The sequence below is a fragment of the Natator depressus genome, chromosome 1, assembly GCF_965152275.1.
Source record: "Natator depressus isolate rNatDep1 chromosome 1, rNatDep2.hap1, whole genome shotgun sequence".
In the NCBI taxonomy this organism is placed as follows: domain Eukaryota; kingdom Metazoa; phylum Chordata; order Testudines; family Cheloniidae; genus Natator; species Natator depressus.
The window spans coordinates 166,979,909-167,007,463 of NC_134234.1; the positions used below are offsets into that span (position 1 = coordinate 166,979,909).

At 42.6% G+C, this 27,555-nt stretch overlaps 1 protein-coding gene across 4 annotated transcripts in view; it reads left to right on the top strand.

The window, feature by feature from the left end:
- Positions 1-27,555, top strand: part of APP (amyloid beta precursor protein) — a 303,941-nt gene that overhangs the window by 246,920 nt on the left and 29,466 nt on the right. For all 4 annotated transcript variants that reach the window (XM_074971197.1, XM_074971202.1, XM_074971220.1 and 1 more), the window contains one exon: positions 26,132-26,356. In XM_074971197.1, coding sequence (XP_074827298.1) covers positions 26,132-26,356 — 225 coding nt within the window. The remainder of the gene's footprint in view (positions 1-26,131; positions 26,357-27,555) is intronic.

Consider the following 27,555-nt stretch of genomic DNA (forward strand, 5'->3'; position numbering starts at 1 on the left):
TTAGAGTGATGGTACCTATTATATTTCACTCTGGGTTACACATGTGCACCATGTGCCTGGAGTCGGAGAATTTGAAAGTGTCTGTTGGTCCACGCATGCATCCTGGCTCCCCGTGTGCTTCCATCTGAGGCGATAAAGGGCTGGGTAGACCAACCGCATCTTCAGTTCCTTCTCACCACCACATTGTCCAGGTGAGAACCTTCAGTGTCCTAGTCTCTGACACAGTTCTAATAATTATAATTATATAGTTTTATCAGATTTAGTCATAGTTTTGATAGTTTAGAATAGGGTAGAGCTCAGGGGTCTTGACCCACCCCAGTACCCCATTCGGGTACCGGACTATGCCCAGAATTCCGGGATTCAAACCGTGTCTCCTCCCTGTGATCCTTGTCGGTCAGTGACAACCACCAGCGCTGCCTCTACTGCCTGAGAGAAGTTCACATAGCGACTAGGCGCAGTATTTTTCAGTCTTTCCCCGGCCACACCCAAGAAGAATGAGCACTTGGTTTCCAGAAGTATCTCATGGAGATGGTCATGAGACCACAATTGCACCCAGGCCATGGAACCCCCCTATACATCATCCTGAATGAAAGAGGAGCATGCCTCCTACTGCTCTTAGGTCCGACTCGAATATCAGAGGAGCCACTCCCACAGACCCCACAGCAGGGCCTAGTCAGGAAGTTAGGAAGCACACCCATAAGCATGGGACTAAGTCTTCCTCCAAGTCCACCTCAAAAAAATTGGACATTCCTTCCACCAACTGGGCTCAAGGGGACATAATATGTACTAAGTCTCACAGAAGATGATTCTTAAACAGTGGGATCCACTGGTTCCATGCCAGCAGTCCATCAGTACCACTGTTTCCAGTGCCTCATAAAACCCGAGACCCCCAGGCACTAGCAAAGATTTCATTGAGATCCAGATCCCTGGCTGCTCCTCAAGATATCTTTGCCTTTCTTCCCTCATCTCTGGGCAAAACTATCATCACCGACATGTCCCTGTGAGGCTGGGGAGCCCATATGGACAACCGCATGACACAAGGGACACAGAAACCTGGAGAATCCAGAGTGCAGATCAGTATTCTGGAACTTCTTGCGTGCCTTCCTTACTGCTCATTCTTTCTTCCACTCATTTGCTTCCATCATGTCCTGATAATGTCAGACAACACCACCACTATTTTCTGCATCAACAAACAGGGGCGGAGGTTTGAAATCCACAACTCTGTGCAGAAGTGGTCAATCTCTGGAACTGATACATCAGCAATCAGATCACCCTATCCCCAGCCTACCTTCCAGAGCAGAATGTGCTCGTGGACTCACTCAGCAGACACTTTGCAATTGACCATGAGTGGGAATTGCACAATGGAGTATTACACAACATCTTCATGCAGTGGGGAACTCCAACCAGACAGACATTCGCTTCTCAGGCCAACCAACAAGTGAGCCACATATTGCTCCAGGGGAGCCCTCAGTTACCACTCTCAGGGTGATGCTCTCCTTCTTTCCTGGTCAGACCAGCACAACTGTGTCTTCCCCCCACTATTGCTCATACCTCAGGTGCTACACAAAATCTGACGAGACAAGGCGACAGTCATCACGATTGCCCCCTTCTGGCCCAGACAGTTCTGGTTCCCCAACCTGCTGTACATGTCATCCCGTCCGCCAGTTATCATTCCGAATTTCCCCAACCTTCTGACCCAGTGCAGCATCAGGATCAAGCATCCCAATTTATGACCGCTCCACCTAAGAGCATGGTATTTGGACGGGCATCAACCCTAGAATGGGCGTGTTCCTCAGCAGGATATTCTCTGTAACAGCAGGAAAGAATCCATTAGGCAATGTTACTGGGCTAAGTAGAAATGCTTTTCCTCTTGGGCACAACAAAAAAACTGTTAGACTAGAAGCTGTGGAGATTTCCCTTATCCTGGATTACATTCTATCTTTGAAGACTTTGGGTCTTGCCCTCAGCTCCTTGCGGGTCCACCTTGTGGCAATTAGCACGTCCTATCCTCCTACGGAGGGTTTCTCCATTTTTTTACACCCGCTAACTGCTAGATGTTTGGAAAGGTCTCCTAAGAGCCTTCCCACCTCTCCAAAATATTACGCCCTAATGGGATCTGAATCTGGTACTCACAAAATCCCCTTTGAGCCACTGGCAACCTGCTCCATGTCCCTCCTTTCCAGGAAGGCTGCCTTCCTTTTAGCCATCACTTCAGCTAAAAGGGTAGATGAACTCAGAGCTATAATGGCAGATCCACCATTTATGGTATTTCACAAGGATAAGGTTTCCTTACGCATATAACCAACATTTTTACCAAAGGTGGTCTCACAATTTCATCTTAACCAATCCATTCACTTACCTGTTTTCTTCCCAAAACCGCACTCATCAGCAGAAGAATGTAGACACCATTTCCTTGATGTTTGATGAGCCTTGGCCTTTTATCTGCAGAGAACAAAGACAGTTGGGAAGTCCCCAAGACCTGTTTGTTGCAGTAGCAACCATGAGATTCTCTCAGGGAACATGCCATCTCCACCCAGAGATCACCCACAGTGGAATACTGTAGTGACCATCACTCAAAGAAGAAGAGGTTACTCACCTGTAACTGAAGGTTCTTTGAGATGGCGTGGTCCCTAACTGTATTCCACTGCCCGCCCTCCTTCCCCTCTGCTTTGGATCTGTCAGATTCACAGAGAGAAGGAACTGGAGACATAATTGGTCCGTCAACCTCCTTTATTACTTTGGAAGGAAGCACGAGGTGAGTCAGGGTGCATGCATGGACCAACAGAAACTACTTGCAAATTCTCCAACTCCAGGCATAATTCATGGTGAAATACAGATAGGGACCGCATATCTTGAAGGTCCTCCAGGTACAGGGAGGTTGAAGTCTATTGAGCTTATTCCTGATACTAAAGAACTCGGAATCCTTCTGATTTTGAGTACAGATCAGCTTGAAACCAGTACTGTGTCAAGTCTGTATTGTGAAATGATTCGTAATTCTTTTCCTAAACCCATGCAAAAAGAATTCTAGGGTACGTAGAGAAGTTAAATATTAATAAAACTTTGTTGTTACACTCTAACAGTTCCAAGGCCAGAAATACTGAAGTTCCCATTAAAAAGACAAAGGTTTCATGAAATATCTTTTGTAAGAAAGAATTGGCTTAGAAAGTCTGAGTCAATGAAATAGCTTTATAATGTCCAGATCTGAACTTATTCACACACATAGTCTATTTTAATAATAAATTGCCAGCAATAGTGCATTTGAAAATAATTCTTCTCTGCAGCTGGAAAATTGTCTTGGGTGCAATGTTCCCTCTAATTTTTCCCATCCATGTGTGGAATGAATTTTGTTATGTGCACAATGATTTGCAGCGGGGATGGGGTGAGGGGTTCGGAGTGTGGGAGAGGGCTCAGGGCTGGGGCAAAGGGTTGGGGTGCGGGGTGGTGAGGGCTCTGGCTGGGGTGCGGGCTCTGGGCTGGGGATGGGGATGAAGGGTTCAGGGTGCGGGATGGGGCTCAGGCCTGGGGCAAAGGGTTGGAGTGCAGGGGGGTGAGGGCTCTGGTGGGGATGTGCAGTTCAGAGTGTGGGAGGGGGGGTCAGGGCTGGGGCAGAGAGTTGAGGTGTGAGGGGATTAGGGCTCTGAGGTGGGGCCAGGGATGAGGGATTTGCAGTGCTGGCTGCCCCGGGACCACAACGGGGAGAGAGGACTGCCCCCAGCCCTCTCTCCCTGCCGGGGTTGGGTCCTGGGGAGAGGTGCTTCTCCCCAGCCGCAGCAGCTCCGGGGCCAGGGCCTGGGGAGAGGCCTTTGATAGGCTGCTGCATGGCTGTGCAGCCACGCAGCTCAGAGGGAACTTAGCTTGGGTGGTTGATTTTTTTTTATATAATTTTAATTCTCTGCATGATTATTTGTCTACTGTTTCCAGAGCTACAGTTTACTGCAGAGCTCCTCGTGAGCCATTTGTGCCTTGAGGAATTAACACCCCATCTTTTTTATTAAGAGACCTAGCCCTGTTTAACATAGTTTTTCAATAAATTAACAAACAAATGCAAGCCTTCCCCAGCCCTTGAGACTCCTGACTGCGTGCCCAGTAGAGAAGGTTTATCAGTGGAAACCAGATGTCCTTTTTTCATGAACACACAAGAATATGTATGTAGCAATAAGGTTCATCAGGGAGCTCTGCCCTTAACCTGGAAATCCTTTAGTATCCTTATACTGAACCAAGAATTCTAGAGTAGTTCTATTGGGAATTTAAATGGCTGAGTTTGAGAGGTGGTGCCTCACCCAAGTCTATAGTCAGCATTAAAACCCAGGAGTTCCCGGTCTCCAGTCCAGTGTTTGAACCACTAGACCATGTCTGTATTGTGCCTGGGATACTGGCAGATGCACAGAGAATCTTCTGTTTAACAGTATGTATAGAGCCCTGCAAATTCGTGGATCAGATGTGGATACAAATTTTTGTATCCGCACTGGGCTCTAAGTATGTAGACCCTTGCAGAGACTCTTGCATTGAGATAGAGAATCCAGCAAGTTCACAGTGTAAGTGAACCAAAATTCACTGAAATGGACTGTGGGAAATCAGGAGATTTTGAAGATGCTCATGTTGAAAAATGTATGGATGGAAGGTGATTTTAGGTCCCTGAGAGAGAAATACAGGAATCTGTCTTGTCCCACCCCTTTGTCGTGTGTGCACTGCTTTGACTGCATTGGTTGACTTCTCTGGAAGAGAATTATATGGTTGAGGGATCCAAAATAACAAATCCATTTCTCAAGCAAAAGCGTTCTGCACATGGCAGTTTGTCATTAATACATGCAGTGAAGAAGGTGGCAGGAACTTAGTTACGGTACAGTTCATATCAATTGCAGTCACTGCCTGCGGTGGTTTCTGACTAGGTGGTAAGCATAGTTTTTAAAAAAATTAAAATAAAAAAATGCTTGCACGTATAGATATGTAAAAAGACCTGTGCAACACCAGGGAACAAAGAAAGCGAGCAGCCTTCTGTATCCTTTCGCTTCTTAGTACTTTTGTTGAATATTTGTATATCAGAGTAATAGGTGCCTTACATACTTATTTTCGCTAGTTAGCTAGACACGTGCTATAAAAGTAAATTTCAACAATAATAGGAAGAGCAGTGCTGGTATTGATGCTGGCTGAATACTTGCCCTTGGTGTTGGGAAAATCAGTCTATCTCAGAAACACAATACTAGTGAGGACTAGAATCCAACTGTGTGTGTCTTCTGACAACGGTGGGAGACATATAGACAAGTTATTTGCCCAGGAAAATACATCTGCCTCCCTGGATCCCAGTGGTCTCTCAAAGGATAATGAGACAACACATGCTACAGTTCATACCAGGTCGCAGTCTGACTGACACAGCCCACAGCGTTGAGCACTGCTATTCAGAGATGGAAATACATTCCTTGGATGTATGAGTGGCCTTGAGAGTCTGATGAGAACAGTACTATTACACCCACAACACACAGGAGAATAAACTATCTGATTAGCTTAGAATTTGTATTCTCCTGACCTGATACGTTTCGTGTAACATGCAGTTTGTATAAGACATCAGGCAGAGCAGTGGTGGGGTGTAGAGAGGAGACGGCAAAGCCATTTTGACATACCTACTCTAAATCCTCATCTGATTTAGAGTATTTACCAGTGTATGGAAGGAAGCAACTTATTCCCAGGAATGGTGCCGCAGGCACTGATTCTGAATCTTATAATGGTGACATTAGAACTCTGTTTATCAGTCAAATATGCCAAGGTCAGGCAGAATGTTGTTACTACTTCTGCTGTGCTCAGTTCTCAAAGCAGCGTCTCTGGTTCCCAACTGGTGCCCTCCAGTGGAGCCAAGAGCATGATCTGCCCCCAGCCTGCTAAGGCAGTGCAAGAGGAAGGGGTAGGTAAATTGAGAGGAAGGAGTAGGTAAATCTGATGCAAACTGTAATCCTGTCCCTGTGTCCCTTTTCTGCTGTGAACCCCTGGTCTTGAGCAACATGTGGCAGGTTACAGCAAGCTGATGGCAGAGGCCGGACAAAGTATTTCTGAACGAAAGCACTCCCAGAATTGAACGCACAGCTCAGTGGTTTGAGCTCTGGCCTGCTAAACCCAGGCCAGTTCAATCCTTGAGGGGGCCATTTAGGGATCGGGGGCAAAAATTGGGGATTGGTCTCGCTTGGAGCAGGGGGTTGGACTAGATGACCTCCTGAGGGCCCTTCCAATCCTGAGATTCTAGGATTCTATGACTAAGCGTTTTGCAAGATCTGAGGAACCTGAGCTATTTCATGTGTTTGGCAGCTCAGCTGTCTGCTGCTGAAGTATTTTTTTGGTTGGGGAAGAAAGTAAAAGATCTTAGGAAAGGTTTCTTCCCTCACACACTGATAGATGCTTCCTGTTTCTGAGTTGCTCTTGTCTTCTATCTAGATTACTAGTTTGCCATAGGAAAGCTGGTAGAGAATGCTAGGTGATCAAAAGAAGTATTGGTACCCTCTGTTCAGATTGGTGCCCTCAGGTATTTATGTTGCTGTACTATATCCTCCCCATCTTTTGTAGCTACATGATGTATTCTGCCTTGCTACTACCACTAATGTTCTTCAGCAAAGATGCTCATCCCGATTTTCCATGCACAAACTCTTTCTTTTAAACTTAATCTCATAAATATTGACATGACTTTAGGTAACAAAAGAAACTCTAGAATATGCAGACACACTGAAAGGGATGAATGGCTTTACGTTTTAAAAGAAAATTTGCAATCTGGAAAATATGAGGCACTCTGCTTTTTAACTTTCAGAGTTGATCAGAATAGAAAGGTCTCTCTCATGAGATTTATTTTGGAATATTTTTCCCCTGGCTTAAAAGAGAGCATCTGAAAATCTGTTTTATTTTAGTTTTTTCCTTTGAAGAGACATGGTCTAGTGGTTCAAACACTGGACTGGAGACCAGGAACTCCTGGGTTTTAATGCTGACTGTAGACTTGGATGAGGCACCACCTCTCAAACTCAGCCATTTAAATTCTCTGCCTCAGTTTCCTCACTTCGAGAATAGGAGAATATGCCTTACATAGCTCACAGGAGCACTGGGAGAATTAATTGGGTAATATTTGTAAAGTGTTTGCTAAAGTAAGTGCTTACTATGATCAAAAGCCACTAATTAGAATACTAGCCAAAAGAATAAAACTAAGGACAAAGCTGTATGGGTGGACAAATAGTTTAAGAAAACAAGCTCCAGTTTCAAGCAAGATACTCTGGACCAAATTTCTGAATTAAGCAGATGAAATCATGTGCATATATTTGCACATGGCTATCTTCCATTCTTAAACACAGAGGAGCCCAAGTCTTGACTGGAGTCCCTAGGCTCCCAGTATAAGTAAATAAATAAGGAATTGTCAATGTGTATTCACAAACCAGACTAGATATGATCACTTAGACCAGGGATTGGCAACTTTTGGCACGCGGCCCGCCAGGGTAAGCCCCCTGGCGGGCCGGGCCAGTGTGTTTACCTGCTGCGTCCACAGGTTTGGCCAATCGCAGCTTCCACTGGCCGCAGTTCGCCGTCCCAGGCCAATGGGGGTTGCGGGAAGCGGCACTGGCCGAGGGCTGTGCTGGCCACCACTTCCCGCAGCCCCCATTGGCCTGGAGCAGCGAACAATGGCCAGTGGGAGCTGCAATCGGCCAAACCTGCGGACATAGCAGGTAAACAAACCAGCCTGGCCCGCCAAGGGGCATACCCTGGCGGGCCAAAGGTTGCTGATCGCTGACTTAGACTAACTGATGTGTGTGCACAAACACCTAGAATTTACACTTGTATAGCAGGTATTTGTGTACATAAATGACACATGCAAATATGCACACACTTAAATTTGAAAATGTAGCCCTTTTTGTGTGAATACCATATGCTTCATCCCAAAAGCCGTTCTACCTTTGAAATTTCCACTTTGCCAGTTGTCTTCTTAAACCACCTGAATTTCAGAGCTGCTTCAGGATATGCTTAGAAGCTTCCAATCTGGTGAAGGTATTTCAATGAAATATTTGACACTCACAATGTTGACATCCCATTCTACCCCCAAAAAAATCAATTAATTTAAAAAAATAAAATAAAATAAACCATACCCAAGCAGAGTTTTACCTCAAAAAGGAAGATGTGCTAGCGACTACATTAATGTCGTTAGGGACTTCGCTATTCCTATTGACTTAACATGGAAGGCACTCAGATACTACGGTGATGGACAGCTGTATCAAACGCCAAGAGAGAGATTGTGCTTGAGATTTCAATAGCCATAGTCTATCAGAGTCTTTTAAAATCAAGCATACCCTAGCCCCGGTGGAATATTATCAAAGATAAGCAGATTGTTAACAGACAGTACAATGGACTCGTTGAGAAAGGAAATTAAGGGTTTGGTCCTGCCTTATCTAGCAAAGCATTTAAGCATCAGACTGATCACATGCTGAAAGTTGAGGACATGCTTAAGGGCTTTGCTATTTGGAACTAGAGTACTCAGCCTTCGCATGATCAAGCCCTAAATGGAGGCTTATTGAAGTTACGATTAGTTTGTGGACAGGGTGATCTCAAAAGGTTAAGATCAGAATCCAGAGCTTTCGGGACGGGGGTTAACCAGGCTTCCAGTTAGAGTTTTTGACCTTGCTAAGTAAATCTTCTGCTTTCTAAACTAAACATATTCCAATGTGAAGCTCTCCCACCTAAATACTTCTGTCTATCTCACTGCTTACATGGACTTCACCATTGTAGTTTCTGAATGACCAAAAGTCATTAATAGACTTTATCCTCACAACACCCCTGTAAATTAAGGAAGCATTATTCCCATTTTACAGATGGGGAACTGAGGCACAGGGAAGATTTAAGTGAGCTGGTCATGGTCACACAGGAAGTCTGTGGCTGAGTCAGGACTTGAACCTGTGTCCACAGCCATCCCAGTGCTATGCACTATCAACTAGACCATCCTTCGTGCCGGTTAAAGTTATAGATCTGTACAAGAATGTAGCTTTGGATTTTTTTGGTTCTACGACATTCTGGGCATATAAGTAAGGGTAAGCAAAGATGAGAACTGAAGAGATACAATACTTGTTGGTTATTAGGATACAATAATAATACAGGATATTAGTCCTTCCCTTACAGAACATTACATTGGTGCTATCTTTGGGTGTGAATTTATTGTTCTACTAAGAAAGGTGGCTTTTGTCCTCTTTCAGTTTCACACCTCTTCTTAAAAATTGCTTCTGCCAGTTTACTTAAGGGAATTGGGCAGGTAATACATCTTGCACTGAACTTAAAATGTCGTTCTTTTACTGGAGAACAAAAGTATGAAATTGAATCTTGAAGCTGTCTAGATTGCACATATCAGTTTAGAAAGGTTAACTTGATGAGACAGACTTTGCAAATATATGGCTTTCAATTAAATAAAGTGGCACTGGTTCAGTGAAGCATGGTCCCTCTTATAGAAATGGCATTACTCCTTATTATAGAAAAATATTTGTACTGAATATATGCATAGAATGTGTTTAAAAAACCACAGCTGTATTAAACATGCTTAAGATACATTTGAAACGGTGTCCATTTGTGGAGTCAATATGGAGGATCCCCTGCTGCGCCAAAGGAGTATTTGTGCTCTGTGATCACCTCTTCCCACTTGTGCCAGGTATCACTGATAGCTGGGGTAGACAGAGACACCCAAGCCACACACTTTATTTTTCCCCCAGCCAAGCCTCTTTATGCCAGCATCCACGAGTAGTAGACAGCTAAGGCAGCTCTGTGCCACCTGAGATCCTCAGTGGCCCAGGTTTAGAGCCACTTTGTGCCAGCAGAGCACCACAGACCTGCCAGAGCCTGGGCTCTGTAACTGCTGTTTCTGGTTCACACCTACTACTGCATGACCTCTAATTGCTCCCTGAAAAAGAAAACATTTGCATCATTCTGCATAAGTCCGCCCTAGGTTATTGTCTAATGTGCCACCTCAATCTCTAAGATGAAGGAATGAATCATCTCCAGAGGTTCTGGATAAACTTTCCTTCAGTAGCAAATAGTAACTATTTACAGAGCATTAGAGATATAACTGTCCACAACAGTTATCTACATCTACTACAATACTCTATTTATGCTGCTAATAGTCCAGTCGCTGTTCCAGACAGTGAGTATCTAGAATTCTTATCTAAGGGTTTTTAACACTGCGGCCTGTCATGCATATCCAGTATAAAAGTATCCTGGTTAGGACAGGATATGCTACTCTAACTAATGACATACAAAGTTAGGTTTTTCTCTGACATAATTCTCTGTTCAGATGCGCTCAGTGGGAGAGCACAGATAGACATTGTGTTCATGAGTAGTTGAACAGGATGATTCTAGCTAAATGTGATCTTACTTAAAAATAAATAGAAGAAGGATGATTGAAGCCATTTAGTGTTACACAATAGACGTATTGAAGGAAACATTGCAGTAGTCTCCTAATAGTGGGCTCCCATGCAACTAGAACATAAGAACACAAGAACGTAACAAAGGCCCTATTGGGTCAGACCAATGGTACATCTAGCCCAGTATCCTGTCTTCTGACAGTAGCCAATGCCAGGTGCTTGAACAGAACAGGCAATCATTGAGTGATCCATCCCCTGTCGTTCACTCACAGCGTCTGGCAAAGAGAGGCTAGGGACACTCAGAGCATGGTGTTGCATCTTTGCCCATCCCAGCTAATAGCCATTGATGGACCTATCTTCCAGGAACTTACACAGTTCTTTTTTGAATCCTGTTATAGTTTTGGCCTTCACAACATCCCCTGGCAAGAAGTTCCATAGGTTGACTGTGCATTGTGTTAAGAAGTACTTCCTTTTGTTTGTTTTAAACAAACCAGCCAAGATTTTACAGACCTTAAAGGGATTGGAAATGGAGTCATTTTTCAGCAAGATAGTGTCTACCAACAAGGGACTCTCAAATGCCCAATTTAATTTCCCAGAATGACATCATCTGGGTAGGACTCCAGTGTACAGCAATGGTTTCTTGTCAATATCCTGGTCTCTGCTAGAGAACCAGCTATATGAAATGTATTGTCAAAACTACTGAAATAAGACGTACTGCATCTATCTGTATTTTGGTACATGTGGCCAGGATACTCATCTCAAGAATATGAGAGTATCCAGAATGCATTTTGCTTATAAATGCAGTATATGCAGAACTATGAATAAGTATGTAAGACCTTATGTAACAAGGTAATAGACTAAAGGTGCCCACTTAAGATGTGTAGAATTCCGACACTTTGGTTTAAATTGGTGCCTTTTAAGTAGATGGAGTGTATCAGGTGTGACAAAGTTCCTCCTCTACCTTCGTGGGTCTTGCGCTTATTGGCGGATTTGCTCGTCTTGGAGCTTCATGGCAGCCCTCAGCTTGGCTGTTTTCATGAACCCACAGTCCAGGTCAACTCCTCCTCTGTCTGACCAGGAGTTGGAAGGTTTGGGGGGGAACCCAGGCCCACCCTCTACGCCGGGTTCTAGCCCAGGGCCCTGTGGAATGCAGCTGTCTAGAGTGCTTCCTGGAACAGCTGTGCGACAGCTACAACTCCCTGGGCTACTTCCCCATGGCTTCTTCCCAACACCTTCTTTATTCTCACTATAAGTCCTTCCTCCTGGTATCTGATAATGCTTGTACTCCTCAGTCCTCTAACAGTCCGCATTCTCACTCTCAGCTCCTAGTGCATCTTGCTTCCAGCTCCTCACACGCACACCACAAACTGAAGTGAGCTCCTTTTTAAACCCAGATCTCACAGGATTGCTTTGTTATGGTCATAGAATCAGAGGAACCCAGAGTGATCAATTAAAAGTTCTGAACTGTTAATGTTCATATCTACCTTTAATTTCTGTAAATCCTTCCTTGACCCCCACTGCCACAGAAGTCAATGGGGGTCAATGATTTCTGTGGGATTTGGACTGGGTCCTTAAGTATTGTCATCTCATATAAACCAGCTGATGCCTGGCTTTCTATTTTAAAGGCTGTGAGGATTTGGGGGATGTGTCCATACAATTTATGAATTCTGTATGATATTATGAACTCTCTATATATCTTTACCAAGCTGCAGATTCCATTTTGAGGGTGCAGCTTTTTGCCTTCTCTGTTGAACTGAAATTTCAAAGGTAGAAGGCAAAGGGCTAACAAAAGAGGTTGTTGACTCAAGTGATTGACAGTTGAAAGTAGTTGCTCTAGACAAGAGGCTGGATGCTTCCCAGAGGAACTGATTTAGCAGGGGAGAGGTCACCTAGCAACAAAATCCCCAGTACTGTAGGACTCTGTCAGCCTCAACAGGAAACCAGGGAATAACCTAAGAGAGTGGAACATTATAAAGGACACAGTTTCCTGTATTTGCTCTCACTCCGGCCATTTGTCACTAGCTTAAGATGAGGGAAGCTGCTGTAGGAGCCAGATGAGTTGGTGGCCGGGAGTAAGTCTGCCTACCTACCTGAACAGAAATGGGTCCCACAAGGACTCTTAAGGAGGGGTGAGCTAGAGTGAGGGGAAATGTATGTAGGGTCTATTAATTTTGTATGCATCTGCGTATTTCTCATGTGACCAAGTAAAGAGCAATAACATGTTACATGTCTGCATGTGCTATATGACGCACCTACCACATGGCTTTGGAAAGTTAAATGTAACCTAAAAGGCTCACACCTATTAGTGGCGTTCAGGAAGAGATTGTTGTTTAACCTGTAAGGGGAATCTTAGATGTTAGTGCTGGTTTCAGGGACGAGGCACCTGGGCCATATGGATACAGCTCTCAAGAGGGGTGCTAGACAGATGGTCTGCACTCTGTGTGCCTAGGGACCTCAAAGCTCTGAAAGTCTGTACCTGGGGATCCATAGGTTGGATTCCTCTCACAGGAGTCCCGTGGGCCACTGGCAGTGGGAGTCTGACCAGATCTATGACATAGAAATAGTTGTTTTCTATTTGAACTTTGCTGTGTAGTTAGAGGATTTGCAGATGCTTATATCAATGCAGAAAATTTGATAACATTCTATAGAAATGTTTTATTTAAAGGCTTTTTCATAGGGTAATTTTAATTGTAAATCATCATTACATTATAACTCACTTATTTGGGATGTCTAGTTTTTTTAGATTGCTCCCAGATATCCACTTTAGAGTAGTCTGATAGAGAAGAGTAACAACTGCTGGTTAATCACGATAGAATTGGCAAAAGTTCTGCCTTTATTCTGTATTCAACCAGTTCCAAGACATTAAGTGGTTTTAACCAGGAGTTAAATAAGTGTTGAATTTTAAGCTTCAGGATTTTAACACACATAGTGCCAAGTCAAAGTTAATATACTGAAATGTAGTGAATGTTATTGAACCTAGTATTGTATTTCAGTTAGGTCTTTTCAGACCTTTTCTAATGGCCTCTTTGATTAATTGGGCTAATAGGCTGATCACCGGAGTGTCCCAAGAGAATCTTACTGTATTGAAGAAAATATACTCTTAATTTGTGGATTGCATTAGCCAGACTCTCTTTATATTTTGGAGCCTTTTTCTATATCTTAAATAGAAAGAAAATGACTGAGTCCAGTCTGGTAAGAGACTTTCTTTATTCCACGCATCTCAGCAGAAAAAATTGATTTTTTTGGTAATCTTTCAGGTTAACCTAATAAATAATGTGGATGGCATGGCTTTTGCTAGCCTTGTTTTTTGAGCATTTGGGGTACGGATAGATTCTGTATGTTATGCAAGGAAAAACATTAAGGCCCCTGTCTCTACACTAAGAGACAAATGGTGCTGGATATATTTTGAAACATGGTTCTTCCCTGAAAGGCAGTAAGTTCCTTTGGCCACTGAAGGCCATACCATATCATGTGCAAACTAGAACTTAGTGCAGAAGGTCAGAAAAAGTTAGTGTGAGCTTCATGGAGGGGAGTGACATGCTTCAAGTTGCAGGTAGGGAAGATGGTCATAACAAAGGTTTTCTGAATGCATTGGAGATAAAAAGGCAAGGAAAGGAGATTGCAGTGGTCAAGGAGAAAGATGACCCAGGTATTGATAAGAGTTTGAACCACAAGACTGAAACTGAAAAGAACAGAATTTAGTATTTATATTAAATCAGTTTGAGTACTTTTGACTCCTTAAATATTGTTGACGGTGTCCCTTTATGAAGGTATCTTAAAATATTTGTTCTAAAATTATGTAAATATTTATTTTAATATCTGTCTCCACAATTTTCAGTGTGCTAAGGAGAAACAAGAAGTGGAGTTTATAGTGTTAAGGACCTTAGATCCATGCCCACCAGCTGTAAGTGGGCAGTAGTGGCACCTCTGACTTCACTGTCTGGTTTTTTTTTCAGCTCCAATTTATATACTTTTGCACTGGTTATATCTTTCTTAATGACATGTTGTGGTTTGCTGCTTTTTAGGTTTTTACTATTAACACTTTGAGGGAGGATTTCTTTAAGGATGCTGGAACTCTAGGATTGCCATGTTGAAATATTTGGACTTGCGAAATAAATAACTGCATTCCATTCAGAATTTGTAAGAAGGCGATGATTAACAGCAGCATGCATTAGGTTTAAGTGACAGTAGCTGCTCTGAGATACTTGACTTATGGGTATAATGGCACATTTTCTGCTTGAGAGGGAAACTGCAATGTAGTAATGTACAAGACAGAAAATTATATCTGATTACAAAGAAAAGTTAATCACAGATGAGTAAAATATGTCTTAAATATTTATTATTTGTATTTTAATCATCTGCTATCTAGAAGATAGTCTCATGTATTTGTAGAGTGGGATTTTGTTGGGATTTGAATGCCTGAGAAATCAAGGGCTTTTGAAGCTGTGTAAGATAAGTTCTGTTTTTTAAAAAAAAAAATACTGTTAAATTATCCAAATTTAATAAAATAAATAAACAGTGGAACTTGATGAAGGGGCCTGAGTCACGAAATTGAGCTCTGGAGCCAAACTTTGAAGTATGTTAAGGACAGAGCAGAGTCATTCATTTTAGTTTTTCCATCCACAGCCACAAACCTCAGGTTTTAGGTTCTTGTCTTATTCTACAAGCCAACTGCAATACTCTTGGCCTTAACTAATGGAAAACTCAGTTTAATTAATTTTACCCCAGGGAGTTGAATATTAACTAAATGCTATACTTGCATTCATACATCTATGTATATGTATTTCGATGGTCTATATGTATATGTAGATTCATACACCGTGATACAATAGTTAATAGGTTGCTCACTAAGCGATAATAATTAATAACTGCAGTTTTCCTTCATTTAAGGCAAGAGTAATAAATATATTGAAGACTTCTAGAATTAGACAGGAGTCCAAAACCTGAGGTTTGTGGAAGTCTCTGAAAAAAATGGAAAAAAATGACTGGTATTCCCATAACAAAATGTCTCTCTGAAACTGATAAATCTTTGCCTTAGACTTAAAAAACTTGAGCATGTGTTTAACTTTAACCATGTGGTGAAATCTATCTTTATTCAGAAGGGACATAAGCACAAGCTTAATTTCAAGCACATACTTAAGTTGCATTGAAATCAAAGTTAAATATGCACTTGTGCTTTGTTAATTGTGCCCTTAATATTGCATACTACTAAGTGTGATCGTTATAAGTTGATCAAACACTACAAAAAACAGAAATATACAATTATGTTCTGTCCGGGGTTGAAATAATCCTTTTTATAGCATGAGTCAAGTTCTAATCTGCAGGGCATGGCCAACCAGAATTTTATTAAATGTGACCCACCTGCTGCAGGGAGCAAGAATGACTTTTTGTCTGTGCAGTTGGATGGTAAGAGGTAACAGAATCCAGTACATAAAGAAGAATAACAAGCCCCAGGAAACGAGTGGTGGTGCTGGTGAGGATAGAGGTGTGATGTTTTGGACAATTACTGTATAGTCTTGGAAATGGGCCCAACCTGCAATGTTCAGAATGTTCATATTGAAACGGAAGCTTTGTTACCTTATTAGAGTAGAAGATTTCTTATTCATATAGTTAGCTTTGGCAATTATCCAGCAGATCTTCTCATCTGAAATCTTTTACTGATGTAGTATGTAAATCTTCTCAGTGAGGAACTGAGACCCTTAAAAAGCAACTGAGATCTGTGGAAAATAGTCATTCACAACTCTTGAGTTTGGCTTCTTTCAAGATTATACATCGGCACTGATGCAAATAAGAGTATAAGTAGTAGCACAGTAGCTTTGCAGACTCATCTGGAAGATTCCTCTGTTATAACCATCAAAGCTTCTGTTCTAATAAGGCGGCAAAGCTTCTGTTTTCAGGATTCCTGGAATAAAACAAGTGAGTTTACTGAAGGCAAGTCAGTTAAGACAATGTAAATAACTCTTTGCCAGCCAAAAAGGATTAAAAACAAAACAAAACACTGTTTTATATGGTAATGGACCTGAGCCAAAACTCAGGAGACCAATCCCCCTGAATTTTTGAGAAGTCTTTAAATGGATCTGAACATTACAAGTTGGGCCCATTTCCAACATTACACAGTAATGATCCAAAACATCACTCCTTTATAGTCATTTTCATTTCTCTCTTATTTCCTCCCTCATGTACTGGACTTCAATACCTGTTACCATCAAAGCACTCAGGCAGAACAGCCATTCTTGCTCCCTCCAGTAGGCAGGTCACATGTAATGAAGCTCTGGTCAGCTTTGCGCAGGTTAGAGCTTGACTCTGACTATAAAACAGAATTAGTTCAACCCTGAACAGAGCATAGTTGAGTCTCTGGTTTTTGTAGTGTTTGATAATGGTGTAATGATCACACTTAATAGTATGTAATATTAAGGGCACAGTGAATCTTAAAGAACCCAATTAAGCAAATACAAGTGCATATTTAACTTTGATTTCAATGTAACTCAAGTATGTGGTTGAAATTAAGATTGTGCTTACGTGCTTTCAGAATAAGGATGGACTTCAACACATGGGTAGAGTTAAGCACTTGCTTAAGTTTTTTTTGCTTAACTGGGTTCAGAATGCAGAGTTTGTTACAAATTTCTGGTATAGTTTTTGTGTTACTGATGTAACCATTTTTACTTAGCGCAGTGTGGTTATTCTCTATATGAAAGACATTACATATGAAATCAGAAGTTGAGTTGATTTACTTAACTGGGCCTTGGAAAAGTTGGATGAATCATGCCAGACCTTGGGTTGGTGGGGTTTTGCCTGGTTTCACCTGCCTGGATATGTACGAGGAAACAGACTGAGTTCAATATGAAATGGAGACAGTTCAGGAGCTATTAACAATAGAGGAAAATGCTCAATTTCAAATAAAACATGTCTAACTGCAGCTTAACTATTTAGGCTTCTGTCATGAGATACGCAGAGCACATTTTGGTCCAAAAACCTAAGTCCTCCTAATTTCAAAATTTTCTCCGTACTGATAAAATTCTACAGTTCATAATTTGGAAGTCCGTACTCAAGTGTCTATTTATATCTCCAGTAAATTCTACTGAGAAACAAAGGTGCATATAATGTAACTGTGAAATGCATCTGGGCATGTGCATCGCATTTGTTAATGTGATACACTTTTGTTTACTGAGCAGTTTGAAATTAAGACAAACAGATTTGTATTGAAACCCAAGCCTACACTGAAAAAATTTGCTAGCATAGCGATGTATTGTTTTCTTTTAACAACATAGCTATGCCAGCAAAATCCACAATGTACACACAATTAAATTGGCAAAAAATGCTTTTGCTGGACTAACTTATTTCACTCTCCAAACCAAATGTCAGTAAGAAGGCATTGTAATGCTTATACTTATATTTGGTTTGCTTTTGGTTTCCCTATAAGGCCAATAAATTGTAGCAGTTTAATTAAAGTTGTTTAGAAACTGATGTAATTAAATCAGTGCAGCCTTTTTGCATGGACGCTCTTATTTCACTTTGAGAGTGCCTCATATCAGTGTAGTTTAAGCTAAACCAGTATAAGGCACTCTCAGACTGAAGTAAGAGCATCCACAATTGCACTAATTTCTTTAAAGCCATTTCTAAACCAATGTTAAATTGTTACAATTAACAATTGTAACAGTTAAATTGTTACAATTGTCTCATACAAACATGAGTTATGAGGGGAGTGTTTGCAAGTCTGTGAAAGACAAGTGGAGTCTATGGAGTTACTTAAAGTGGTAGTGCACAGAAGGGTTTTTTCTCATATTGAGAGGGTGATGTTTTTTGTTTTTTAAGGTGTTATTAGACCATTTAGCTGGGCAAAAATATACTCTGTTTAACTTGGGGGAAAATCCTTTAAGCTTAGTTAAAATTAAAATGGCTACGTTTATAGTTGCTACCTAAGTAAAGACCAGACAAATATCCCTTACATAGTGATACTACCAGAATGGCCTATACTCTGTTACACTTTCTTTCCACTGAGCCAGTATCACTAAGTACTAAACCTGGACCCTTCAGAAATTTTAATTAATGAATTCTTACCCACAATAGGTAAAAATAATGGTTTGGAGTGAGACTAATGGATTCCTGACATTCCTGAGCAGCCTTTCTCTCCCAGGGACTGAGACCTGATGTACACTTAAAAGTTTTGCCAGCGTAGCTGTGTCAGTTAGAAGTGTGGGGAAAATCCACACCTGTAACTGACATAGATATGCCAGTGGCAAACTAGTATACATGCAGTTATACTGGCAAAAAAGTCATCTTGCTGGTATAGCTTATTTTGTTTGGGGAACTGGTATAAGGTATACCAGCAAAATAACTCTTTTGCTCCTATAAACTCCATCTCCACTTGGAGGGTTTGCTGGTGTAGCTATACTGGCAACTCCTTTCTAGTTGAGACAAAGCCGCATAAGCATCAGAGCAGTTTATCCACTCTACAAACTCCTGTCTATTAGAAGCTGCCACAGCAGAGATTTCACTATTCTCCTCTCCCTTCTTTTATTTGCCACTCTTCCTGGCTCATTACAGCGGGGGGGAAACCTAAAGGGAGCACTTGGAGAGAGACAGACATTGGTGCTAGCTTCCTGATTACTTCCCCAACCACACCTCTCCTCTTTCTCCCTTCCTGGAGAGGGAATAGGTTCTAGAGAGGGTCATGGAGAACTCCCACAAACAGCAGGAGAGAGGATGGGAAAGACTGTGATGGCCAGATGCCCAATTAAGATGATAAAGCAGGTGTGAGCCTCCCATTCAGTCAAGAAGGAGTCAGTGAGCCCAGGCCTGTGGTTACCTGGGGGAAGGGAAATAGTATAATGGGAGTGTAGCAGAGCAAGACTTGCCAGTGCAGCACCTCCTGCTGGTCGTCCTGGGAATTAGCTCTTCCAGCCCAGAGCACCCACTGCAGGCCAGTGTCTTGCCTGTCGCTGGCCCCTGTGTCCCTCCTGGACCCTGGTGCCCCTCTACATCAGGGTTCTGCCCCCAGTAGTAACCCACAATCTGGGTCTCCCCACCCAGGGGAACCCTCTATCCCCACCTTGCCTCAGTGGCTACTGCCAGTCACCATCTGGCCCCCGCTCACTGGGGCAGACTGAAGTCTGTAAACCACTCATCATCGGCAAGGGGGGTCTGGATCAGCTGCCTCTGCCTATTCCCAGGCTACACTTCTATAGCCCCAGTACCTTTCCTGGCCTTTAGCAAGGCCTGCAGCCTGGGGGTTTTCCAGGCTGGAGCTCCCCAGCTCCTCTGGCCTTCCCCCAACCCTGCTCAACTCAAGGTACCCTTTTCTCCCAGGCAGCCAGTCCCCCTCTTTCAAAAGCTAGAGAAAGAGTTTCTTTCTGAGCTCCTGGCTCACAGCCCTTTTATACGGCCAGCTGTGGCCTGATTGGGGTGTGGCCCCATCTGTGGCTGCTTCCCCAATCAGCCTAGCCTTTTCTTGCAGCCCCAGCCCTCTCCCAGGGGCTTTAACCCTTTCAGGGCCGGAGCAGGGTAACTGCCCTGCTACTGGGGGGTTCTCCATAGATCTAGATAAGAATCCTATTTGTAGAATATTAATTGGATCTGATCCAAACACTGAGCTGCTGGGAGTTCTTCTGTCACTGATTTTGGATGTGTGTTATTTTCAGAGTTGTGGTTAGTTCTGAGCACGTTCTCACAATGCAAAACGATATTGCCAAAATGCTATCTTTTGTATGAGTCCTATACGATACAGTGACATAATGAGCTATATCGAAAGATAACATCTATTAAAGGATTTTGGTTTGGGTTTTTTGTCTGCTTGGGCTGATATGAGATGAGGTCTTGTGGAACAGCCTGAAAATTATCTTTTTTTGCAGCTCTGATAATGAAGATAGTCACTGTATACAGAAACCTGCTGATATGCACTTGAATGCACATTCTGGCCTCCAGCTGTGTCCCCCTGACCACGAGTTTATTTAGAGAATTATCCTTTGCAGGGAAGTGGAAAATTAAGGATTGGAAAAAATGGAGGACACTCTGTTGAAGAATAACAGTGTGTGATAGTATCAAAAGCCATGAATAATTTGAGCAAAGTTAGCATTGAAAGAAGACCCTGAAATTTGGCAGTCAGTATAAATAACTGAACATTTTAGGGTAGTCTTTGTAGAAGTTAGTGGTTTGCTATATTGCCAGGATAGATAACTCATTTGAATTCCATTCTCACAAAAATGCTGAAAGATAGCAGTGTTCATGCAATTCTAGGATAAGGAATCAACCAAAAAGTTTGCCCCAGTTCTGACAGTTCAATGGCAGGCCTCACTATGCTTGCTTTCTAGACTCTGGGAACTGTACTATTTCTTTGTCATTTAAAGTTTGGACAGTTTGAGTTGTTTTATAACTCCAAAACCAGAGATTTAAATCAAGGGACGGAAACTCCATTTTTCTTCTGCAGCTTAAGTAGTCCGATTCTTTTAAGGTGCTGTTGATGGCATGTTGGGAATTTTTTTCTCATTTTTGTACAGTGTGTTTGTCACTGTTTCACATGCTCCTCCCCCTTTGTAACAGTAAACCTCTTTAGAGAGGCAGACACCATGGTCAAGTGGTCTGAGCATTGGTTTAGGATCCTGAGCTCTTCTTTGAGTAGATGTCACTATGGCTGTTCCACTTCAGTTGCACTTGCGTACCCTTGCACCTTTGATCACAGATTTTCAGTAACAGAGTCCACTGGTCCATGACTACACCCTAAATGTCCTTATATTCTGATCTGAGATGGGTGGACCCAGCGCCACTCCAGTTCCTTATTGGACACCTGCACCCTGAGATGGACCCTTGCAGTGTCCGTTGGTTAGTTTTGCTAACTCTTTGCCCTTCTCTGTTTTATTTCTTAATATTTTCTTACACTTTCTGTGTGTTCGGCGGGACCTCCAACTATTCTTTTTCCCCAGTGGCTTCCCTGCCCACCTTGGTTCCTTTCTTTGAAGCCCCCTTTTTGCTCAGGGTATGCCCCAAACCCCGGATTTAAACCTTGCTAGACCTGCAAAAGGTCTTCTCCCCTCAGCAATGGACAAATCAGCTGCCTACACTGCCTTGGGGAGGTGCATATTCTGTTGAAGTGTAAGGTCTGCACGGACTTCAAGAGCAGATCTAGGAAGCCGAGGGAAGACAGGCTCAAGTTATGGTTTGCTTGAGGTTTGCTACCGACTCGGAGCCCAACCTCACCCTTGCATATAGATCTGAATGCCCTGGTGATCTCCACAGCTCAGGCTCCAACAAGCAAGTCTCAAGGGATAGCTTCAGAGCCCTGGAAGCATTCCAAAAAAAGAAGACACAAGTCCCCTGATGGAGAGTCAAAGAGGAAGGGGAAGTTGCCCCAAAGGTCAGGTACTAAGGAGACCTCGCGTCCCAGTGCAGGTACCGCCGAGGCTGCTAACTGCCCCTCCCCACCCCAATTGAGTCTCACAGACCCTTGAAAATGGCTTTGAGTTCTTCCCACACAATGAAGCCTTATTTAGCACCAGCATCTGGACCCAATTCATAGCCCTTTATACACAAAGACTCTTCAAAGAAACTGGCATCAGTTCTGGCTCCCCCAGTATCAATCCTGGTAGCAGCCAGGAGTATAAGGGGTGTGCGGATTAGCCAGCTACACTGTCCCCAGTACCAATAACTATGTCACAGCCGGTCATCCGGCAACCTACCTCACTGGAACCAAACTGATTCCTGCTCTCAAAGGATCTCCAAATCCTTGAGGAACCTGACTTTTTTCTCTCCTGCCAGGTACCAAGAGAGCTCATCCAGCGGCACTAATAGTACAGCTCATGCCTTCGCACCCCCCTGACACACACATCCTGTCGCCTGCTCCAGGGCAGCCTCCAGGACCATCGTGACTAGCGGCACAAACCAGTACCTGTAACAAAAGGCCCAAGATTTTGTTTTGAGCCTTAACATCCTAGTGGTGGGAACTGAAGATTTTATAGGCAAAATTCTGTGAATTAGGCTTGTTACAAATAACTAAAGCTTAGCTTTTTGAATCTCAACATCTACTGCCATTAAATAATTCAGTCCCCTACCTAATTTCACACCACTATGAAAATCTAAGTTGATACAAATTAAAAAAATTCTTAAAAATAAAAATCCGTATCCATCAAAATTACAAAAAAAAAAAAAATGAAAATCAAATTCTGTCCAAGCCTATACTTATATCAGAGGGGTGTGGAACCACCCAGGAAGAGGCGTAGATACCAGAGGAAAAATTCCTCTGTCCTTTTGATATTTTGGCTGAGAGCCATGAATCACTCCTTCTGGTCCCACCTCTTCCACCACTCTTTCCTCCCTCACCTCTGACCCTATATCAGACCATTATGGGAGCAGATCACATTAGACAGATGGGGCTAGAAGTCATTACATCAGGCTGTGCCATTCACTTCTTCATCCCCATTCGCCCCATCCCTAATCCTCTTTCAGGGACTGTTCTCACGAGAGTCACCAAGTTCAGTCCCTCCCTTCATCAGGATGTGACTCTACCCAAGTTACTCCCTGGTACCCAAAGAGAATGGAGGCCAGTCCCAGACCTCAGAACTCTGAACACATTCATCTGGACACAGAAGTGCGGGATGCTAAAGTTAGCAACAATAATACAGTCTCTAGATCCGGAAGATTGGTTCATAGCCCTTGACCTTCAGGATGCCTATTTTCACCTAGTGATGCATCCTGCTCACAGATGCTTTCTACAGTTCACAATTGGCAATGATCAGTGTTAATATGTAGTGTTCCCCCTCAGTCTCTTGACTGCACACAGAATTTTTGCCGAAGTGCTTTTGGTTGTGATGGCCCTGTTATGATAATTGGGGATAATGGTCTTGATGACGGGCTCCTCAAGTGTTGGTCCCTTCTCAGAGTGCAGTCTGTAACCTGCAAGTCCCTGGCCCTCTTCCATTCCTTTGGACTGAGCTTCAACACAGAAAAGTCCACTTCGACACCCTGTCCAACGCATTGAATTCATGGGGGCCACCCCAGATTCCAGAATTGCCAGAGCCTTCCTGCCTACAGACAGATTCATCACTATGACCGACCTCATCTCTACCCTTCAGAGGAGCTCTCAAACCACAACACGGGCCTTCCTGCAGATGCTAGGTCACGTGGCAGCCTGCATGTTCATTACACCCCATGCCAGACTGCATTCGAGATATCTCCAGGCCTGGCTCAGGACCACCTACACAGCTTGAGCAAAAGGGTATCTATTCCACAGAAGGTTCTCGACTCCCTGAATTGGTGGAAGGATCCCCACAAGGCCTATGTGAGGACCCCATTCACATGCCTCCCACTGCAACACAAAAAGAACAACCATCACCATAGATGCCTCATTGCTGGCTTGGGGCACTGCTGGATTCATTGCCCAACCCACAGGCTGTAACGGCCCTGTGTGGACCCTGCTGGATTACGTTAACTCATCCTTGGAACCTAGAGCAGGCCAGCACAATCTTCCCAGGAAAGAGGTCCCGCCAAGGTAATTAAGAGCCCTAGGTGTCACAGAAGGGCAGCTCTTCCCTTTCTCCATGTTTGGGTCTGGCCGCCAGGGTCTAAAGGGAACATGCAGATACCCCTCCTCCCTGGCCGTAAACAGAGAGGGGAAGAGAAAGGGGAGAGGTCTTGGTTCCTCAGGGCAGAGGTGGGGAGAGAATGGTCCAAGAAAACTCCCTAAGTTCTCTCTTTCTTTTTTTTTTCATAAAAATCCCTAAAAGTCTCAGAGCAAGGTTGGCATCTCTGCACTAGCGTAGAATCTCTTATGCCAGTGGAGGATTGGCATAATGAAGCAGTCTTCTCTCTTCCCTAATGTCCATTACCGAATCAGGAGGTTGGATGGATCAGGAGCCAACTGTTCCAGCTTTACACTGGCAGGTAGTTCCCTTCCACACAGTGAATTCTCCCCTGGTGACAGACTTGAGCCCCTTTGGCACCCTCAGAGTGACTTAAAAGGGCTGGCAGCATAGCGGAGATTTCTGACTTTCTATAACGTCACAAAATTCAAATGTAAGTGTATAGCTACAAAAATTCAGTAGCTTGTATTGACAAGGGAATGAAGAGGCCATCCTTAATGAGAGTTATTGCATCACCAGTTGTCTTTTTTTTTCTCTGAGCGTAACCTTTACAGTCACTTGTGTCTGAAAAAAGTATGTGTTTTCAAAACAGCATTATTAATTAGCTGCCACTTTATTGGCAATTCTTAACAAGTTTCCTTCTTGGCAGCTGTTTGTTAAAATGCCCAAAAGTATGCCAGGCTCCTCAAAATACAGGTACGTTTCACATGGGCCGTACCCAAAGACTTTGCAATCAGATTTGATGCATGATGCAAGAGAGAGAATCCTAAACAGTCAGTGGAATGGGAGATGAGAGAATGGGAGTGTGACAGAGTCATTCAGGCCATCTCAGCCTCTTGCTGGAGGCATTGGTGTCCTGACACTTCCTGCTTAAGAAAAATCTGTTTTGGCCAGCGAGATATAGTCCTTCAGAGGCGCAGAAGGGCCAGAAGGTATACGGGCCAACAGGAAGATAGCAGGACAGTTAAGAAGAGTTGCTGCTCCCGCTGAGGGTAGAGCTGGGTGAGACTGGGACAGAAGGGGAGTGCTTCGATGTTAACCCAGAACTCCAAGGCCAGGTCAGTCCCTTGGCTTAAAGTGCTGCAACCAAGCGCCTGTCTTTTGTATATGTGGATATGTTTGTTTGTTTAAAAGCACAGACAGCCAGAGTCTGAGTTAGTTGTTATTTAACTGTTGGAGGGCTATATGCTGAGTTTATGGCATGGGCCACCGTCCTCCTCCACATCTTGTAAAGTGAGGCAGGGCACAGTTGCTCACCCAGAGGCAACAGGACACAACAGTGTTTACAAGGAATTACTGTGATGAGACATGAAAGGTCATGTGTTGTTATCCAACTAATTTTTAGCATCTTGGGAAGCAAAACAGCTAAAATATGTCCCTAAAATATGGGACTATGAAGTGCTCTGTTCCTCTCTTTTCCTAAGTTTTTCAAATCCAAAAACAATAGGTGCTATATTACAAATGTGTATCTGGCTAATTAATGATGATGATATCTCTGCAGAGGATTGAGTGTACTGTATTATTCATATATTTTCTTCATTTTTTGGCCATAAGTTTATATTCAATATGTTTTATAGAACCTTCTATAGGTTCACACTATAGGTTGATAATGTAGGTATCTACTACTTTGAGATTGTTGAGATTATAATTATATTACAATGTGGATACTTTATCCAAACTATTGCATTAAAGAAATAGCTGTTTCCTTAAGTTGGTTTAGTGTCCCAGTAGACCCAGGTTTATGCAATAAGTGGTATTGGGGCTGTAGATTAGGGGGCAGAGAGAGATCAAGAGCATTGCAGAGATAATGATGTGCTGTGACTGGAAGAGGAAAGAATGAAGCTATTCCTTCATAGTTTCCACCCACCTTAACACATGACAACTGACATGAATTAAATTTTCCCAAATGTGGACAAAACAATCGAGTTCATCAAAAGGAATGAGATGCCCCAGAATGAAGGGATATTGACCCATGCTTTGATACTCTGGGTAGGGAAACTGGGTATCAAATGTTTCTTGTAGGCATTTGGAAAACGTTTCACCGAGCAGCATGAAAAATGTTAACCATGCCAAACGTTTCCTTTAATTTTTTTTTCTTAAAACTTCTTACAAAAAATAAAAGCTGCTATTATAAATTCCTATCAGAGGAAAATTGAAATAGAGTCCTCATATATTGACGACATATTTTCTTTTATTTGTTTTCAGATGAACTGCTTCAGAAAGAGCAAAACTACTATGATGATAACGTCTTGGCCAATATGATCATTGAGCCCAGGATCAGCTATGGAAATGATGCCCTCATGCCTTCATTGACTGAAACTAAAACCACAGTTGAACTTCTTCCAGTTGATGGAGAATTCAGCCTAGATGACCTTCAGCCATGGCATCCTTTTGGTGTTGATTCTGTCCCAGCCAACACTGAAAATGAAGGTAATGTAGAATTACTGAGAGAAGGCCCCACCCAGAGTGTTTTGAAGTGAGTTGGTGTGTGATGATTGATTCGTGCCCTGAAAATCTTGGCCTTTCTGACTTAATTAGGAAATTATACATTCTGATTGTGGGAAATGGTCTGCTGCACCTGCCTGGCTTCCTTAATGGGACAGAGAATCCTGACTACATCATAAATCTGTGTTGAATTTCATCTACTCCCCTTATTATAAAAAAGCAACATTTAAGTGATATTCTGTAAATTAATGGGGCTAATGTGTTAGAAGTATGTGCATTTTAAAATCACTTAAACAGCAGCTTTTAATTGCTAGCATCAAAATGAATAAGCACACTACCCTAGAGTCATACTAAAAATAAAACGTTGTGGTAGAAGTATACATGTAATTTTACTGATTAGAATATTTTCCAGTATTTATTGCCGGAGCATTCTGCATGCGCTCAGCATTTTGTAACTGGACAGTGAAAGCTTCTAAAGGAGTACTTCGTGTAGCTCATGGAATAACCAGTTGAGACAATCCTATGCTTTTCATGTTTTTAATTTTAAATAATGTCTATCTAATCTATTAAATTTAAAAATAATTGGGCATTTTACTGCCAGGGCGGTAGAAAGGCCAGGTTTTGTCGAGGTGCCTGAGCCGCATTAATCAGAAATCTAGAAAACTCTTTCTTGTTCACTTCCCTTAAGTTTCTTCTTATGTAAGTGTTGAGATGAATTAACAAAGGGAAACATTAAACTCCACCAATTTAGTGAGAGAAACTCAGTCCAGGTTAATTGAAACAGAAAAATGAGCATTTATGAAAGAATAATAGATGCTACTTGAAGATGACACTCTTGCTTCCCCGGGCAGATAAATTGCATCTAGATGTGTGGTTCTTATTTCTTTTAATAAGTCCCTAATAAAGATGCACAAACAACTCTGCTTTGACTAAGACACTGTTTAATTTTGGATTATTGGGCATTTTAATACATGCTACATTCGTCTGTTGTGGCACTTTCAGTGTTTACTTTGTAAATCTTTTATAGCTATTCAAGGAGTATTGAAGGGTCTTTATAGACAAGAATATTCGTATTGTTGTTGTTGCTTCACAAATAATTAATCATAGTACATGTGGGATTAAAAAATACCCCCGTAGAGAGATTAAGATACACTATAATGAATAGTTGAAATAATAGGAGTAGC